Raw genomic sequence first — 19814 nt, forward strand, 5'->3', positions numbered from 1 at the left:
TCACATACAAGCAAAAATCAAACATAATTAAAACACAATTATCACTAATGCTTGACATATAATATACATTGAAGCTTGTAAAAATACAAATGAACAAAATTATAAGCGTACAATCGTGATTCAAAAGTGCAATATTTTGTACTTTCGCTTACTTCCCTCGAAACGAAGTCCTTGGGAGACGGAACCCAGTCATCGCGGTTGGGTATGCACTCAAGTGTAACGACGGCTTCCGATTGGCTGGTTCAATTTGCTGATACGCTGGGGGCTCACAGTGTGATTGATGATTTGTTCTATGGGCATTTTCGAAGTATGGCGAGTCACAAGAAAGTAAGATTGTTTATGGACAACAACGTAGTTTGTTGTACTTGATGCGTCGTTTCAGTATGGATTCATATACTGTTGTCAAAGAAAATCATATACACTAGAAGAAGTTGTTATCCATAAAAGAATGTATAGAGAGATGTTGGGTTTTGTAAATACATGTTCTCTGAATCTGTGTTCGGCCCATTCAAAAATCATCTCAGTAGAGATGGTGAACTGCTGCGTGGCTGGAAACTGTGATTCGTCCAAGTACAAAGCAGGACTTCCGTCAGATCCAGTCATCCGAGAAAATAGATGTAGTTAACAGTACCTTTGTTTGCAACCCACAGACATAAAATCATGTCATGTGTACAAGTATCATACCTGCCTACATAATGTGGCAGAGACAGGACTGGGGTGCACGAGTAATAATTCAGTTTATTGTTTAGGGCGTATAGCCTGATAGGTGTTAAGTTCAAATTGCATGTGGTCAATGATTGAAGCTGTGTATTGCATGCTGTCTTAAAGCAGACAGGCAGGCAGACATATAGGTGTAAAAACACCAGACATTGGTGACAGAGGCTTCTTAGCACAATCAACAAGTTTTTTATGCAACGAGTCGATTATTAACTTGTTTGTGTACACAACCAAGATTAGACTACTACTCAAGACCTCAGCGCTGGGGGAAAGGTACTGAACCGTCTGAACTCCGATTTCGCGGGCTTTTCTGTCATCGCATTTTTTTCAACTTTATAGGTTGAATTGGTACTTTTGATGATTTGTTTCGGTAACTGCATATCGTAAGGTATCAGAATCTGCAAAGTTGTGTTTTACGTTGCATGTGACCTTTGACAAATTATTACGACTATCAACAGATGTGACAGCCAAGCATGGATGTACATTTGGTCCGGTCTAGTAAAGTCATATCTGTCTGTCTCGCTATTTGAAACCATACATGGTTTGTGAAAATACGCTTGGGCTCTACAAACAATGTTTTGGGATCTCTTTAATCTACAGAATGTTTATTTTTATTCTGTCTGTTCCAGTAGGCATGCCGTATGATGACATTTCTCCATTTCGGGTTTATCATCCTGCGCTCTTAGGAACCAAGCACTCCGTTTTAGTACATTTCCTGAGAACAGAAAAAACGTTACTTAAGAAAGTTAACAACTACCATATAAAATGCAATCAGGACATTCACACTCGCACCATTTGCACCCTTCTTTATAAATTAGGATCTGTTTTATTTGCACATGAATTGCAAATAGCACATGTGAAAATCAATCTTGAAAAAAATCAAACGTTTTACCCGAAGTTACAAATTTGCAGACATTTATAACTTTAGATCTTTCAGAATCCTTGTAGTTGGAATCAGTAACCTTGTAGATCCTTGTTCTGGATGTTGCTCCTTAGGAAACTTTGAGATTGATGTATCATTGCACACTGCAATTCTCGGTAAAGTTAACAGAGTGTTATCTTGCTTTATGTATTCCACACTGCCAGCATAAATCTCATTTATTTCCATATATTACAACCTGATACGGTCACAGGTTCCTGCAAACGTCTTACAGTGTAAACACGTTCTTGATCTGTGCCATTTGCAATCATATTCCATAATTGTAGATGTTACCTTTGTTGGCACCATCGATATGAGGTAATATATGTTTTATTTGAGGACTCGGTTCGTATATTACACAGTGGTGAAAGGGGGTCATCTAATACTAAACGGTAGGATATGTTGACAATGTAACACATGTGAGTTGTTGACAACATTAAACATCTATGCTGCATACAGTGTTACAAATGTGTGTTTTTATGAAGGTTAAATATGTGTGTTGTTATCAAGTTAAATATGTGTGTTGTTAAAAATGTTCCACACGTGTAGTTGACATTGTTACACATGTGTGTTTTTCTGAATACCATTCAACTGTACATCTCCATCTGCTATCTCGCTTTTTGACGTCAGGTTGTATTTGGTCCTTAACGTTGACCTGAAAGAAACGAAGAGTTATATTTACTATTGATCGTGATGTCGACTCACTGTCAGCTCAAACAAACTTAGGCCTTCGAGTAAGTTGGTACACGCAGATAACTTACTACCTGTCCGTGCTATGTTTATGCTGCTTTAGACGATATTGAAATACAGGTCATTATACGCTGAAAATAAACTACGATATATAATTTCTATTTTAGAAATAAAATACCCGGGTCTCAGGTTGACAAATAATTTACTTGTGGAAGAAGGATGGTGAATATGGCTTTAGAAATATTCTTTCACTTACCACCGAGAAAATTGCTTAAATGCGTTCTTTCTTTTTTATCAATGTTAAATTACATGAAACTGTTTTGTTTACCAATAACAACTTTAACAAGTCATAGTCAAAATACACGACACTATACAGGGATATATACATCCACATGAGATGATCTCTTGTTGCAGTCCAGTTGTTGATTAAGAAAACACCTACTTTCCGAAAGTTTTGGCATCTTCAATAGTTTCAGGTAGCGTTGTGTTAAGAGTCTCCGGAAGTAAAAGGGAGAGACCACCGGCAGCCATAGATAACACGCCGAACACAATGAGCGGCATCGCCACCTGTAGATCGCCGCCAATGAGAAGGCCCTGAAACACAGAATACAAAGAATTACGAGCTTCCAGTCATCACTAGGCATGTATATATGTTGTATTGCAATATATTCCTATATATTGGGAGCTAACGTGTTTCACAGTAACTTAAGTACCTCTAACTGCACTCTTCAAAAAAAAAGAAAGAAAGAAAGAAAGAAAGAAACGTCAACGCAAAACCCAAATATCAGTGAAAATTTGGTGTTATTCAAGGACGTGTAGATCACCGGAAAAAAGATAAATGAATGAAATTTTGTGGAGCAAGGCACTACTATCTTGTCCATATTGCGTGAGAATAACAGTCACCACAGTCATTACTGCTGTCCACCAGATGGTGTTGAAGCCAGTATCTTTTATGACCACCTTCAGCTGCTACCACTGCCCGACACCTAATGGGTACAGATCGAATCAGTTTTTGGATGTTTTCTTGTAGAATCCTTCTCCATTCCTCCTGCATGTGGAACAACTGTTGAAGATTCTGTGGTGGATTACGACGTCGACGTACCCGTCTATCGATCTGATCCCAAAGGTGTTCGATTGGGTTTGGATCCAGGGATCTGGAGGACCAGGGGTTACTATTCAAGTTGTTATTGGCCAGGTAGTCATTGCCGTTGACGGTCAACAAGGTGAATAACATGCGGACGGAGTATCCGGTCGATATATCGATCGGCCGTTAGGTTGCCTTGGACAAGCACATGTTCCAATATGCTGGTGCAAGAGATCTCCCCCACCCCCGAACAATTTCTCCACCGAATCTGACCACCTGTCTAATGCAGTTAGGAGCAAAACTTTCATGATGTCGTTTGAAAACACGGTCTCTTAGATCACGTCGCATAACGGGATTCATCGCTAAACCATATGCCACTTTGCCAGGTTCTATGACAGCACCGTGTTACACTCGTCGACGTCGATGTAGTCGTGTCAAGGAAGGGGCAGCTTTTGGACGTTTGACACGTATTCCTGCTTCTCGGAGACGGTCCCTGATTGTGTGATCGGACACTCTCCAGGCTCCAAGCTGTTCTTGTGCTGTGTCCCGGGCAGTGCGATGGCGGTCAGTTAGGTGAGTTACCCGGATGTACCGATCTTGGGCAGGTTTGGTGATTCTAGGTCGTTCCTGATCTTGGACGGTCATTTATCGAATGTGTTTGACGAAATCAGATCCCACCATCGAGTTATTGTGCTGGGATGAACGTTGACGATCCTTGCCAGCTCACTCTTTGATTCACCAGCTTGCGGTTGTACAACTGCCTGATTTCGATCGGCAGCGTTGAGACGTCCCATTTTCGTGTACAGTACTTGCAAAGATCATGGATGAAATTGAGAGATTCAACTGGGTCTTTTATAGTCACATGTTGTACTCGTGCTCCGCATTCGTGCTGCATGACATCCACGCACATAAATGACAATATTTCCTGACTGATAAAACCGTTCAAAATCATTTTTGGTTGCGTTTGGTGAAGCAGGATCTTCTAAAACATTCCAGAAACAAAGTGCAATCCTAAAAACACGTGTACAAAATTGTAAGTATCATTTTTGAATTTCATTTTGCGTTTCTGTTTTTTTTAAGAGTGTACATTTTCTCTTTTGATACAATTTATAGTATACCAGAATGCCATTTTGTTATTGAACAACGAACGAAAACATTTGTTGTGAAAGTAAATATGTGCCGATTTTTGTACACATTGTCAAAGCTTCACCTGGAGTTTTATGAAGGATTAAATCCCGCCGTTGTAAATTTATATACGAGGGTTGGCTGAAAAGTTCTCAGCCTGAGTGGTTTTTCCCCACCAGGTAGAGACAGGTGTTTGCCACCAATGAGGACAATCATTTAGTGAATCATAGACACAAGAACTACAAACGTACTAATAGTTTTATCTCAACTGCAGCTCTTTTGGTAAACCTACCCTCTGAAATCATCAGAAATGGACAAGCCTGAATAAAGGGCAGTCATCAAGTACTTGCAAAAGAACGGGATGTCCCCAACACAGAAACATGCTGACATGGTCTCCACTCTAGGGGATGATGCTCCTTCATTTTCCACAGTAAAGAAGTGGGCTGCAGAATTTAAGCTTGGCAGACAAAGCCTTGATGATGACCCACGCCCAGGAAGGCCTTCAACAGCAACCACTCCAGAAAACATCACGCGAGTGCTCGATATGTTGATGGATGATCGACGATTGACTACTCGACATATTGCTAGTGTAGTGGGCATCTCTCATGAGAGGGTTGAGCATATTATCACCAACGAATTAGGAATGACTAAAGTTTCTGCAAGATGGATGCCAAAGCTCTTGACAGCAGAACAGAAATGTGTCAGGTTCCAGACGTCCCTTGACAATTTGCGTCGTTTTGAAGCAGATCCCGATGATTTTGTGGCACGATTTGTAACCATGGATGAGACCTGGATACATCACTTTCAACCAGAAACAAAACTACAGTCAAAACAGTGGAAGCATTCTGATTCACCAGCTCCGAAGAAAGCCAAGTCTCTTCCTTCAGCTGGAAAGGTGATGGCATCAGTCTTTTGGGATTCCAGGGGTATTCTGCTCATTGATTATCTTGAAAAAGGTCAAACTATCAACGGCAGATACCATGCTGATCTACTGAACCAGTTGCGAGAAGCAATCAAAGCCAAACGACGAGGGATGATCGCTAAAGGTGTCCTCTTCCTCCAAGACAATGCGCCTGTTCACAAATCGGTGGTGGCCATGTCAACAATCCGCGATTGTGGCTTTGAACTCATTGACCATCCTCCTTATTCACCTGATTTGGCTCCTTCTGACTTCCACCTGTTCCCCAAAATTAAAAAGGAACTCGCCGGTCGCCATTTTGCAAGTAATGATGACGTCATTTCCGCTGTGACTGATTTTTTTAGGGTAGCTGAAGAAGATTTCTTCCTGACCGGGATTCGGGCCTTGCAGGATCGCTGGCAAGAGTGTGAGAACTTGGAAGGGGACTATGTAGAAAAATAAATTGCAAATGTGGACTTTGTAACTTTTTTTCACAGTGAGGCTTAGAACTTTTCAGCCAACCCTCGTCTACTCATGGACAAAGTATCGCAATACTGTAACTCACATGAAGTCTTTCACATTCTTATCATAATTATTCCTGTGTGAATAATTATTATCACCCTTCGGATGCACCATACATTCATTCTACATCATAACCTGATTCTGAGATGTAAGATCATGGGGAGGGTGCAACTGATCAGAAGAAAGTCAATTTCTTTTGCTCATGACGGATGCATAACTCGTGTTTCGTGCAGCAGAAACACTGCTTATGAACAGCGGAATATCTTGGAGCGGAATACCTTGGTTTACTGGTGATGTGTATGACAAAATTTGAATGGGCAACGGTCACTGACATCCTTGACTTGGTTGTTGTACCGCTATTCCATGACCATCCTGTGGACAAAGGCCATTCTTCATGGATGATAATTGTAGGTCACATCGTGCTGTTGGTAATTTCTTAGCAACTCTTTCTTGGCCCGTTCTCGTAAGTCTGAGATCTCGTAACTTTTCTCGTGGCATTCATAAGCCCTATGCTGTATCATCGACTTACGCTAGTTGTAGCGCTAGGAGAGCTTTGTGAGACGGTCGCCAGGAGTCCAGATCTCTATCCCACAAACACATAACATAGCTGAGACATTATGGGTCGCACAGGCCGCCAGAGATCATCCAGAAAACAATGTGTGTGTGTTTAAATAAACCCTTCACCAAGAATGGAACACTACCTCAACGACAAAATTCAACGTCTAAATGAGGGTGAGGGATTTTCAAACATCTGGCCGAGATTACGCTGGATATTTACATTGTGCTCGGTTATCGATATTCATGTGATTTCTTCTGGCTTGAAAATGACAGCACTTGGCATATGACCATAGTCACCAGAAATACAATATGATTAATATGTTTCCATGTTTGCTTCTTGGAATAAATCACAGAGGTGTGTGGTTTGGTTTTGCGTTTAGATTTGCCATTTAATTATTGTCACTTTATCCAAAGTGTACTATGCTATGGGTAATGGTAACATATTCATATATGAAAGATTTGGGAGGATGCCATACCTATTTCCACGCGTATATGCAGTGGCCATTCAACTCTCCTGTTAGAAATAATAGAACCAGTAAAATATTTAACCAAAAGTTGGTAGGAATTAAAACCATGTATAATTTCACTTTACTTACCAGATCAGCAATGTAGGGCGCGGTCATTCCGCCTATTTTCCCACAAGTAGAGCTGGCTCCCACGCCGGAATTGCGTACAACGGTGGGCAAAAGTTCGGCAGAAAAGACGTAGATGATGGCGAACGCAGCGGACGCTCCGAGCTTGCCGATCATTGAGAGCAGGATGGTGACCCACGGGGGCGCTAGGACAATGTTGACCACAGTCGTCAGTACTGATCGGTTGATTACTTTACATTGTTTTCAAGAGGTATTATATATATATAGTCATGTTACAACTGTGTGGACAATATTTTATATACAAATTGACACCATCTAGATACCTGAGACTTATCACACAATCCGAACGGTGTATATAATAACACAGTTTGAAAGGACGAAAACAGGTTTCTTTCAGTTATCTACTGTTTCAGAAGGTATAAACTAAACAACCCACACACCCATTAGAATAACAGAACAGCTGAAAGCGTTAAATCCACTTCATTGTGTTTCCACTTTGCTGTGTAAGCATGCCTTATGGCGAGTCCTATGAGGTCGCTGCAGGTGCAGAAGCGCAATTAGCTGGATGCCATGGAATGTTCAATGACTTCGCAGATGTCAATGTTGCAATAATGCATCATGTTGCTTCTAGCTAAGAGAACACATGATAGTAATGCATGCTGTATGCAATACACTCGTGGTGTACACGGGTATATAGACCGTTTATAAAATGGATACCGACATAATGTTAATTGTCGGTCTATATGCCCGTGTACACCACGAGTGTATTGCATACAGCATGCATTACTATCATGTGTTCTCTTAGCTATCAAACAAGTCGCTCCCATAGCAATAAATAAGTTGTTCATCCATATATTGTCATCGTTCCTTACTACTCCAACCTCTAAGAAGTTAATTTGGGTAGTAATCCGGATGCCTATTGGGGACGTGAGGGAGAGATAACACCCTTATGTATGATAGCTTGTGATATGCACTCACGTTTGTGGTTGCAATGTGGGGGATTGGGGTGTAACCTACCTGCATATATAACTGGGAACAACACCGCCACACACGCCAACCCTCCCACTAACATACTGCTGCAGTGGAGCCACTTCCTTCCAACCCTGTCCATCAGCAGTATACACGCCACGTAGGACGCCGTCTCCGCGATGCTGGCAATGGTGTAGTTGAGGTAAATGTCGCCGCTCAGGTTCTGCACATTAAGCCCAAGACCGTAGTACGCTATGTTCACGACAAACCTGAAACAGGAAACGACCAGGAACGATTATGTACATGGCAAGACGAACTGACGACAACAGACAGTTTGGGAAAGTGTGTATGTACGTACATGCGAGACCCAAACCTTGGCAGTAGAAATACTGGTCTTACGATACCGCGTCTTTTGGAATCAAGCACATGAACACTAAAACTTTTAAACTTAAACTGAGTCAGGCACATACATTTGCATTACGACAATAACGGCACAAAAAACTGAAAATGCTTTCAGACACGGCCATATGTTGTTCACATTGGGATCAACATCAAAACCAAATAGTAAATTAAAGACTGACACGGCTTGACGTAGGAGGGAAAAACGATGTCTTTCTATCCGGAACTGTATGATTGATAATATGACTCATACTATATTAATATGCATATTTCTTACAATGACATCATGAATGATTTGGGGAAGCTGGTATTTATCAACTTACTACCAACATATTCGGGTTTAAGATGATTATATATCAAAAAGGACATTGCTATGTGATTTTCCTTACTAAAATAACAACTTTCCTAATAATGTAATTATATCGTATATTACATGCCAGTTGAAGAAGATGATTAAAGTTCTGTTCCTGATGACCCTTGAGGTGAACAGCTGAGTAAACTTTCCCCGGTCTCCCTCATCGACGGTCAGCTCAGCCAACATGGAGGCCGGAAGTTCTACTCCGTTTATCTTTGCCGCTTTATGAATGATGACTTCCGCTTCCGCCTTCCGGCCACGTGACAACAACCACCTTGGGGACTCTGGAATCAGCCTTAAGAAGTAACATTAGGCGTAGCCGATGTCTAGTGAGTGTGTGAGTTATGTTTTTTAATCCATTTAACACGATGACGTTTGGCGCCGGATGCCAGTGACGCCTTCTCATCTTGGTTTGGAATTCCCACTTGAGATTCGATGTTAATGTCGAAGACTCCGCCTACACCCTCGAATGAAGACGATTTCAAGCCTGTTAGTTCGGACTCTGAGAAGTGCTTTTGACCCCTACATGAGACTTAATGGGTGAGTTTAGTTTTACGCCGCACTCAGCAATATTCCAACCTTATGGCGGCGGTCTGTAACTAATCCAGTCTTAAACAGACAATCACGTGATCAACAGCATGAGCACAATTGGGAACCGACGACATATGTCAACCAAGTCAGCGAGCCTTACCACCCGATCCCAGTGGCTCTTGCGGCAAATATGGATTGCTGAAGGCCTATTCTACCCCGGACCTTCACGGGTCCCATACATGTGAAACTGCGGCAGGCATGGCAGTGGCAATAGGAGGACACGACACGAGAGGACACGAGTGGATGCGGCTGACAGTGGAAGTGATGAGATACAAGATCGCCCCTTATGTTGTGTGTTAGAAACTCCCAGTGCAATCCTGACAACATACAAACTGAAGGTATTCAACGGCGTAATAATATTCACAACCCTTCCAAACAGTTGTCTGTCAATTTTGACCGAATCAACTTTTACGGGCGACGCCACATTTGTTTACACTCACGATAGACCTATTAGAAATTTGTTTACTTATTTCGATTGGGTTTTTTTTCGTTTTTTATTACAGAAACATGAGTTATAACAGGCTAGGAAAATAGCTCTTGTAGCCACACTAAAAAGTAAAGTGTATTTAATTCCATAAAAGTCTTCTCGTTTTAAATGCCCCCCAGAAGGTGTGAAAACTGAATGAAAATCATGAATGGAATGAGTGATGAAAGTATTACCAGTAATGTCAAATTTCACGTATTAGCCAATCAAATCACGCGTAGGTGCTACGTCACATATGTGTCATAACACATTGTTATGAAACCCTTTACAAAATACCACGCGGGTAATAGATATATGTAAATAATACATTCAAAACAATAAACATGCCATAGATCACCAACAACTGCAGATTTACAATGTATAATGCTTTTGCTTCAATCACGGACCTTAGCTGGATTTACACAGTTGTTGCAGCAAAAACACTGACGTGTATCTGTTATCTTTGGTATTGTGCATATGGTATGTGTTGGTCTCATAGACTTGATAAAATAAGCATTAACTTGACACATAGGCTACAAGTTTTGTATCATGACTAGTATCGGTATATAACTATTCAAATGAACATAATGGTTCTATAAGGAGGTATGTAGATATATCATGACCTGGAATAAAGCATTATTTAGTATTGGCCTATTCAACTGTATCTATGTTACATCTATATTCCTACTGTGTTTTAAGAAAACTGGAGATATTCTGTAAGTTCATAAGCTTCTCGTCCTTGTTAATAATAGTCGTTCCGCCCGTTTCTGTAAATATTCACATTCTGGACACTAAAAACAAACCAGATGTAAAAATGAAGTCATCAGAAGAAAACGAACCACCAAAATCCAAACAGGAGAACGGAAGGCACTGAGATGACCAGCTGTAATGTCTTCCAGTAGCGGAGGGCGTACGCAGTCGCTCCCAGGATGAACATGCCCACACACCAGAACACTTGGACGCCTACCCCGGCCAACACCCGCTTGGATGGTCCAACCATCTCAAGACCTTAAAGCAGGAGAGAACGTAGCATAGTATCTGGAATAATGTTACACATTCACGTGTTAATGAGTTTCTGATTGTATTGTTTGTTCACAAACTGTTTCCTCATAAACTGTCAGTTATCTACATGATTAACAGATATGTCAATTTGCATGTTTTGTTTCATTTTTGTAAACATATAGGACCAGTAGGAGGAGAAAATTTCTCTATTTACTTTGACATGTATAAACTAAATCAGCGACCCTGACCATTCAAGTCCGTTAGTCGCCTCTTTACCATGTTTACTGAAGATCAGGTCCAGCAAGGTCTTCATACGTTTCCGATTGTATTGGTTAACAAATTGTTTCCTCACAATCTGTCAGTAGTTGGAATGCTACTGACAGATATGATTGCTCAGCATATTTTTGTTTCATTTTCGGAAACATATTGGACCAATAAAAAATTACATAATCATGTGTAAATGGGCTTCTGAATGTATTAGTTTATAAACAAACTGCTCCCTGAAAACCTAAATAATGTATAGATATGAAAACGCATGCATGTTTTTGTTTCATTTTGGTAAACCCGCAGGAGCAGCAGGAAGGCAAGAAGCTCAATTTCCGGTATGAAATGTTGGAGACGCGCAGTGTTTGGAATATGGTTAGAAGACCTACCTACCTTCTGCTTGGGCAGAATTGGTATTCAGAACGTTCTGACTGAAAGTCATTATACTTCAATTCATACCTGACATGTACAGTTACAGCATTGTCATAGTAACACAACGTAAACACCAGAAGCTTTCAGTACTGTCCCTGTATACAATCTATAATTATGAAATACTGGTCAATGCGCATGAAACACTACTCAAAAGTGTCACATGTAACATGAATCATTCTCACCCTGTTCCACAAGGATATAAGGACGACCTTGACAGTTTTTGACCTTTGACGTTGAAACCCAGACCGCTATTGTCATATGTAAAGTGCACAACAATCGGACCTAAAGATATATCTCAAAACGGTGGTATTATCTGAAATAGCAAGTCACTTAAGACATATTGGTTTAAACATCCCTTTATTCATAAAGATGAATTGGGATTGGTGAACAAGCTTTACAGCTCATGTAGAGGCCACAAAATCCCATGCTGGGATTCGAACGACGGACCTTCTGTTCCGAAATCCACATGACCAAAGCGGTTAATCCCGTCAGCAAGCCGACAAGGTACACTCATATCAACACCTCTCCCACACAACATATAATACAATTTTTATATGAAACATGTCGTCATTGATGGTGACTCTGATATGAGTAATACATGTGTAGATATTACAGCAAATACAGGTGCCACTATCATCCCAGTAAACACAAATAAAGAGTTACGGATTGGTGTGTCTAACAAGCCATTTGTAGAAATATAAAACAGTTTTGAGAAGGTTATTGTTGAGTTAAGTGAATTATTTTTCTTTGGACATTTATAGCGCAGTGTCTTGATGATAAAATTGTGGACGGATTCAACTATTTCCTGGTTTTCACAGTGAGCACGTTCTTTGTTTCTGTTTATAATGGTATTCAGGTTATAAATAAAATCCGGAAGTGCAAAATAAAAATACGGATTAGTTCTTATCTGAATATAGTTCCCGGATGCCAAAAAAAAATAATGTCTGTTGTTTTCACTCTGATATCCACAAGAGCAACATGGACGGTCTACGAAATGCTTAATATACTTATGTTGGGCGAGCTGGCTATTTCACCAGGTTGGTGATCAAGCGAGCTTGAAGTGTCAGGATCGAGCCCACCTGTGACCGGGTGTAAAACCTTGTAGTCAACTTATGTGCAGACTCTCTCAGTGTTGTCACAATCCCTAGCGCACATTAAAAGTAACATGAGCACTTAAAAGAACCAGCAAATCCGTTCGTACATGATCAAATGGTGACCACATGATTACGTGCATACACCTCGTTGCGGGGACAGTAACGTACAGTACACCTTGGACAAAGTACTTTGACTGTGTGTCCCAGTCCACACAGCTGTGAATGGGTAATTCGTAAGGACAGAAACTCCACAACAACTCGGTGCGCATAGTGGCTGCAATAGTTCTATGATCCCCTGAGAGTTGAGATCGATAATAAGGTGTAACGTTGACATTTATATCCAACGATTGGGATGAAAATACCAGCGCATTGAGCAAGTACCAGTTGCGTGGATATGTGAGTTATATGAATATATAGGTAATTGTACATTTTCTACAACACTTTATTGGTCATGTCACTATAAACGTAGATACATTGATTGGAATGTCTGTGGATCAAACAACACCAGACTACCGGTGAAAGTGGATGTGCTTAGGCAAACAGTCAATAAACATATGTCTCTCTATATAGGAGTATCAGACAAGGAGTACAAGTTTGAAACTGGAATGAAGAAAAGTCTATTTAGCTGGTTTATTTAAGTTATTTAATGTAGATAACTGGCTGAATATTTGACGTGGTTTCGTGCAATGTTGCGATAAAACGTCACATTAAATACGTTCCATACCCCAGCAATATTGGTAATACAAGTATAAATTCTACACGGAGAAAGTGTTGTGCTTAATAGACAGAGCGGTAGCTGTTTGCAGAACAAACATTGAATCACTGATTGCTCCTTCGTGCAACTGTATTGGATGTATGCTTGTATTGGACGTCGCCATAAACAACTGTGCATTGCAGTAATATTTGAAATATTATTATTCCCACAAACCACTGTTATCATTGTACAACGACTATTGCTGAGTGACATCGCTAGTGCTCCAACTGTTGACGTGACTGGTCGCATGACTCTGAGAATCGCTGGTTCTTTCGAAAAATTATTTGTGAATGACAACTGATGATTTCTCCCGAGAGTGACACATGTTAGATGATCATAGTTTAAGACTGTGGCGCTAATGCGCGTCCATACAGCAGACTCAAGGGCCAGCTGTACATTTTAACAAGTGTTATTTTCAGAGAAAGGAAAATATTGTCATTGTGTGCTGTCCACATTGAAAAACGTGTGTATCATTTTCCCAGCAGTCACGTTCGTATCTAAATGATAACGCCTTGCAAGAACCATATTAACCTTTAGCCGATGAGATGTCGCCACCAATATTTTTTCGAAGATGCATAATTTTATTTCCGTCATTACACCAACAACTTACCAAACACGAAGGCAGTCATAAACAGAGACATATAGGAGAGGGCGTTGACAAAACGGATGACGATGAACACGTAAATGTTGGGACTGAATGATGTCACAATAGCCGAGATCGCCTGCAGCCCGACGCTGATGAAAAATGTTATTTTACGTCCAATACTGAAAGTAAACATTAATCTTTTACAATTGTGAAGCGTTTTTGTGTTCTTTGAGTGCAGGTTAACTCCGCACTAAGCAATATTTCATCTACATGACAACGGCTTGTAAATATTCGAGTGTATTTCAGAGTGATGAATCGTATGATGGGAGCATGATCTATGTTGCTGGCAAACGATGACATGTGTCAACCAAGTCTGCGAGCCAGAACTTTCGATTCTGTCAGTCACGTCTTATGACGTCCAGATTGCACGATGGACGACAAGAAAATGAATACTCACTGATCAGACACGAATCCCATAACAAATGCGCCAACAAGACTTCCAGCAAACGCCGCCATGTTGGAATGCGCTCGGAGGATACGCTTGTCACAGACGACATTGAACTGAAAAAGATGAACAGTTATCGAATTAATTTCTTATCTGTAGTAGGGGGAGATATTTATTTAGAACAAACGTCAGCCATTTTGTTGCCCCAGTTAAACACCTGTTAAAACCGATAACCGACCAAGTCGAATACATGTACCTATTATTCCATGTTCAGAATAGGTTCCGAGTAAGAGTCTATATTTAGATATGACTCAAGTACTATTTATAGAATCAGGCGGGCAATATAAGGCCCCCAAATAGTGTTCTGAAATTCATACTCAGCACGGCCTGTGAAGTCTTTACGAGTAATGGATATATTCTGAAGTGACTACAAGTAGTGCATACAGGACCTCATCATGGATTCACTACATAAGGAGCCCCTGAGAAGGAAACGTTCTAATGTTGTGAACAGTGTACATATGTGGGGGTTGTAATGGAGATCTCTGAACAACAGAACACTTTATTACGGTAAGTTTCATTTTTTCACTATGATAGTTTCAGATCTCTCTCCTAGGATCTATTTTGTCCTTTCCCTAGTCGTTATAATCACTTTCAGTTGAAATAATAGAGGTTCCTCTAAGACGGTATCATAGCCTTCCCACACGAAGTGGAAAAGCTTACACGTGCACCCTCTTTTGCAAAGCTTTGTAGGAATGCGGAGAGACAAAAGCCATGAAATTGTAGGGTCTAGAGACCCCATACTGTATTTACAAGCAACGGACAGAGTTTCAGGATCCAAGACATCATCGGGACATAGGCGAGAATGTTACATTAGAGCAAGAAATTGGCTGATATACTGAATATTATAAGGTTCCAAGAACGGTTGAATTCCTTTCCTTCTTAGCCTGAAAGGGTGTCGTCGTCAAATGGCCCAGACAGGCTTTGTGTACTTTATCTAACGGGACGCTTGCAAGTTTGCAAGTTGTTTTCAATGTGGTCTCTTTCGCGAGAAATCGGAAGTACATGACGATCTTTGAGTTGAGCATGAAAAATTATCCGCTGACTGCGCGCATATGACCTTGGAGACATTACCTCAAGAAGAGGTGATCCGTTGGGGTAGTCATGTGGATTTACATTGCTAAAAAGAGTGTGATGTTTATTGTAAAACGCTGTATATTTTCATTGGTGAGATTCTGTTTTGGTAATAAATCAGTATTCGAGTACATTTGCATTGGTTATCTATGATGTATTAATAGAGGTTTGCTCAAATACAAATCTCTTTGAGATGCCAGCCATGGCAGAAGAAAGAGCTAGAATAATTGCAATTGGCTAAGTATGTGCTGAAACATGACAAGGTTCAAGTTAATGTTTAAGGACACTGAGGAGATGCAACAATATATCTTCGAAATGAAGAGGGAACCGATTCTTTCTGTTAGTTGTTCCATAAAGAGATTGTTATAGGGAGGACCAAAGAAGCTATATTAAACTGTGGAAGCTAAAGGCCTGTTAAGACTGTGAATATCTGTATAAAGGCGTGTTAGGGCAATATGGCTTCATTTGTCCGTGGACCAGTGACAGTTCATGTCAAGTTGCTCCCATTTTTGTTTTAATCATGCATAATCCACAATACAAACTCTTGGTACCTGATAATGATGAATGGACACGCTTTTACATGCTCAGGGTTGCGTGGGGTAGAAAGATCTGACAAGATGTCCGATATTTGAAATTGTACGATCCAGGAGGACAATGAAAAAATAACACCCCCACCACCATAAGTGGTGTCGACAGAGAGCAAACGCATATCGTAGCTACATCAGAGGTGTTATAGAGCAAATTTCATATGGTGACAAATTAGCCACAAAAAGTAATTGTCTCCTGTTTGAATTGCTTTCATTTTACACCCCGAATCTAAAAATAGTGAGTGAGTCATATTTAAATATAGTAGTTGGGTCATACCTGAGTATAAACTGTCAGTAGAAGCCAGTAACAGAATGGCAGGAATTTAATTAGGCTAATTATCTATTTGTATCTTGGCTAAAGGTGTCATCTAGGTGTTTAACTGGGTCAGCAACAACACAAATCGTATCTCCGTGACATAAGACGTCCAAACGAAACTTGCCAGGTAAAATGACTGATATATATACCTAACAGATCGAACAGACTAACATGAGGTTGAGGGTTGTACGCTTATAATATCTGTATAAAAGTGACAAACCCTAATAACATCTCTGTACCATCCCAGCCACTGCATGTCTGCACGAATGTGCCCATGAGAAATACGTATGAGTTTACAAAATAGTGCTCGTTTCCATGCACTTACAAAGCGGGAGTTCCTCCTATAACTACAACATGTTCCATTTCGGAAAATGGTTTGTGCTTGTTTGCACGTTTTGCTATTGCACGCTTGCGCGCTTGTATGAAATGGAACTTGATACAACCTGTATGCTTGCATACCGCAACTCCATACAAAACTGCATCCCCTTTGACCCATGAATATCAAATAACCAAATTCATGAGAGTGAAGCTCGACACATAAGGAATGTCATTTAGTGTACCTCCGTTATAACATTCTCCTGGATATCAGAAGTGTCGTAGACCCATCTGCTGCACGTCTCAGTGTCGTTGCTATCGCCACTGTCGTTCATGGGAGTCTTATATAGGAGGCATGAAGAAAGAGTTAATTTACCCTCTTCTTTCACGTAAGGGATTGACTGGTTCACAAGCCTGGCGTGACTCTCTCCTTGGCTGTGGAATGTATCGTTTGGGGAGATGGCACATCTGTAGGGAGGTCAGAACAATTTTCATTGAACCACCATCAGTGACCCATTGATATGACATAACATATGAAACACGAAATATGATACGATACGATATGACATACCGGCTATCATATACCCAATGAAATCTGTTTCCGCAGATACGGTTCAAAGTTGAAACGCTAAGAATTCTGTTCCTGACATTTGGTGTGACATCAACAAACCCGTAGCATTGTCTACCAGTGAATAATTGTATTATACAATGACTCGGTTCACAAATTAATGCACGTTACTACAAAATAGATACATTAATAGTGTAGGATGAAGTGGTACTGCTATGCCCCAGGACTGCCAGGGTGTCACATACTGTCAGTCAGTTTTAACAAAGTATTATGTTATTTACCTTTAAACTTTGTTGCATTACCTATTTCAGTATAAAAACATCGTTGCCTATAGAAACATATTACTCGCACGATGTAATCTTGTCAAAGTCTAGATACAGAAACACACCAAAATAATGACAGTACCTATGTTTTGGGATATCCATGAGAAAAATTGGAACCATAGCCTGAATAGCAGCAAAGATGGCGGGGACACTCACAAGGACGTACATGCGCCTCTGGTATGGTCCGAACTCGCCCACATGGGTCAGGATATCATCGAACTTCATCTTTAGAGCGGGCAGATCAAATATCCGTTCTCTCTTGATCAGATGACCTGAGGTATTAGCAATACCTATTGTAAACCACCGTTAGTGGGTGCAGAGATATTGCCCTCAATCCTTACACCAGATCTGCACATGGGAACACATCTGATCTTACATGGCACGATGTTTGTTATCAGGATCTCGACATACTATGCCCAGGTCAAGCCATTGATAACGTTCAAGAACTTGAACAATCATTGCACACAAAAGTCACACGTGAGCGTTAAATACAAGACATTTAGCAACCACGTGTCCCAGATGTCAATATCCTTGATGCACCACTTTTACAAAAAAATAATACAGTGAGTAAATATATCGGATATATTGGCAGTTGTGGAACATTTGACGTCCAAAATCGAAAAAACCCCGAATAGTCATAAAACTGGCGTAAATGGAAACAAGTGGTAAAACACATACCCTAGTCATACAGATCCTGAAACAAACTGCCCAATAGAATATTTATAGTTGGTGGATAACAGTGCATTGATTGCAGTACACTGGTGCCATTGTCACATTGTCTGCATGAGCGCTATGTCACAGGCTAAACGTATGTGGTTAATCTTTTTAGGTCACTTTCCAGCACTTTCTCTGATACAGTCCATCGTACCTGTTATCTGCCAGGTGCATTCTGACACATGCTTTTCTGTTGGTGTAGAACCAGGTCACATGACAGCCCTCTATGAAAGCTACATGGTGCCCAGTACACTCTACGGCGGTCATTTACTGTAACATGTCATTTGTTGTAAATCACAGGCATGGTAAATTGTTTTATCTAATCATGCATTAATGGCAGACTGGGGTCAAAATACCGATATTTTGAACACAATCAGCTGAGATCGGCTGTTCGCACAAAATGTTCCTGAAGCATTGCGCTCTCTTCCCTCCCTGTTCCACTCTACCACAACTCGGTGGACCTCACACCTACACTGGTGCGTGACGTTCCCTCATCCCGTGTCACACCTGTGCCTTTCCATCGCCAAAATACAATGTGTCACTCGACATTGAAAACAATCCTGTCCTGTTGTCTCTGGTTGAATCTGACATTTATGCGGACCAATCGCAAATGTTGAAACGTTTTGTGGTCTGGTCGCCTAGTCAGGATACCTGTGGTCACAAATCAATCCCCGGTGATTTCTACTGAACAACTGTCATCTACTGAATGGTTTAGTCACAAATATGCTGCGGTGATGACGTAACCTTATTTGTATGTTCTCCAGCTCCTGTCCAGATGTTGCTGATTTGTGTATCTGGCTTTTTTATTAATATAAACTGGCAACTTTAATGCGTTTACCTGTTCAGTAGTGTGCATGTATACCTATTCACTTCCGGTCGCTGAGATGATTACATGAGTTGCTGCATGTCATTGTTATGCTTCACGCATTGTTTCAAGCTAAATGAAAATGTTTAATGGGCCTTCTTGCCATTGTCGTGTGTATAGCACAACTAAACACATAGCAGAATTACCTCCTTCGGAGTTAAAGCGATACATGTTGTTGTCAAGGTTTACAGAGGAAACCATGTTGAGATAGGCATGCTGATGTGGTATGGTGTCCTCCACACCTGACAGGTATAGTTAGAACTACGCAAAGAAACAAAACCAAAACCAAAAAAAAAAAAAACAATAAACAAACACGAATCCTCGCCCACGGGGAATCTGTTGATGAATCTGCATGTTTCAGCAGTCTAGAGTCAAACAGATGGCGCCACGTTTTGTCACGAGAGTGTGTATTTTTCTTGTTTCTATAATCATCCATTAGGTCATGGCTATTATGGGTCACATTTCGCATCATATATGTTCAATGGCATCTTAGTGGTGCGCCTTTTTGATAACGCTGCAGAATTGCCTTCCTTTA

The 19814-nt window shown here is 40.7% G+C and overlaps 1 protein-coding gene across 3 annotated transcripts; it reads right to left on the bottom strand.

Moving 5' to 3' along the window:
- Nucleotides 1–41: 41 nt before the first annotated feature.
- Nucleotides 42–18527, bottom strand: LOC137286285 (organic cation transporter protein-like). 3 transcript variants are annotated; one of them, XM_067818053.1, is made up of 12 exons: nt 18379–18527; nt 17783–17972; nt 17055–17277; nt 14473–14576; nt 14040–14194; nt 10723–10891; nt 8912–9124; nt 8124–8344; nt 7110–7291; nt 2769–2920; nt 2221–2291; nt 1292–1432 (listed from the first exon to the last, which is right to left on the bottom strand). In XM_067818053.1, exons 2-12 carry the CDS (start codon nt 17923–17925, stop codon nt 1329–1331), a joined length of 1737 nt encoding a protein of 578 aa, XP_067674154.1. In that variant the 5' UTR covers nt 17926–17972; nt 18379–18527; the 3' UTR covers nt 1292–1328. The 3 variants fall into 3 exon arrangements, with proteins under 3 accessions (XP_067674155.1, XP_067674153.1, XP_067674154.1); XM_067818054.1 differs by lacking the exon at nt 18379–18527 and having other exon boundaries at nt 42–1432; nt 17867–18093; XM_067818052.1 differs by lacking the exon at nt 18379–18527 and having other exon boundaries at nt 890–1432; nt 17783–18120.
- Nucleotides 18528–19814: the final 1287 nt, after the last annotated feature.

The sequence above is a fragment of the Haliotis asinina genome, chromosome 6 (assembly GCF_037392515.1).
Source record: "Haliotis asinina isolate JCU_RB_2024 chromosome 6, JCU_Hal_asi_v2, whole genome shotgun sequence".
NCBI classification, from domain to species: domain Eukaryota; kingdom Metazoa; phylum Mollusca; class Gastropoda; order Lepetellida; family Haliotidae; genus Haliotis; species Haliotis asinina.

Bases quoted from the DNA above. Each gene is read 5' to 3' on its own strand.
- LOC137286285 (XM_067818052.1), bottom strand. From the start codon at position 17,925: ATGAAGTTCGATGATATCCTGACCCATGTGGGCGAGTTCGGACCATAC. The intron at 14,195-14,472 runs GTGAGTATTCAT...GTTTACTTTCAG, and splicing joins ATGGGATTCGTGTCTGATCA to TATTGGACGTAAAATAACAT. The intron at 10,892-14,039 runs GTAAGTTGTTGG...TCCTGCTTTAAG, and splicing joins TATGACTGCCTTCGTGTTTG to GTCTTGAGATGGTTGGACCA.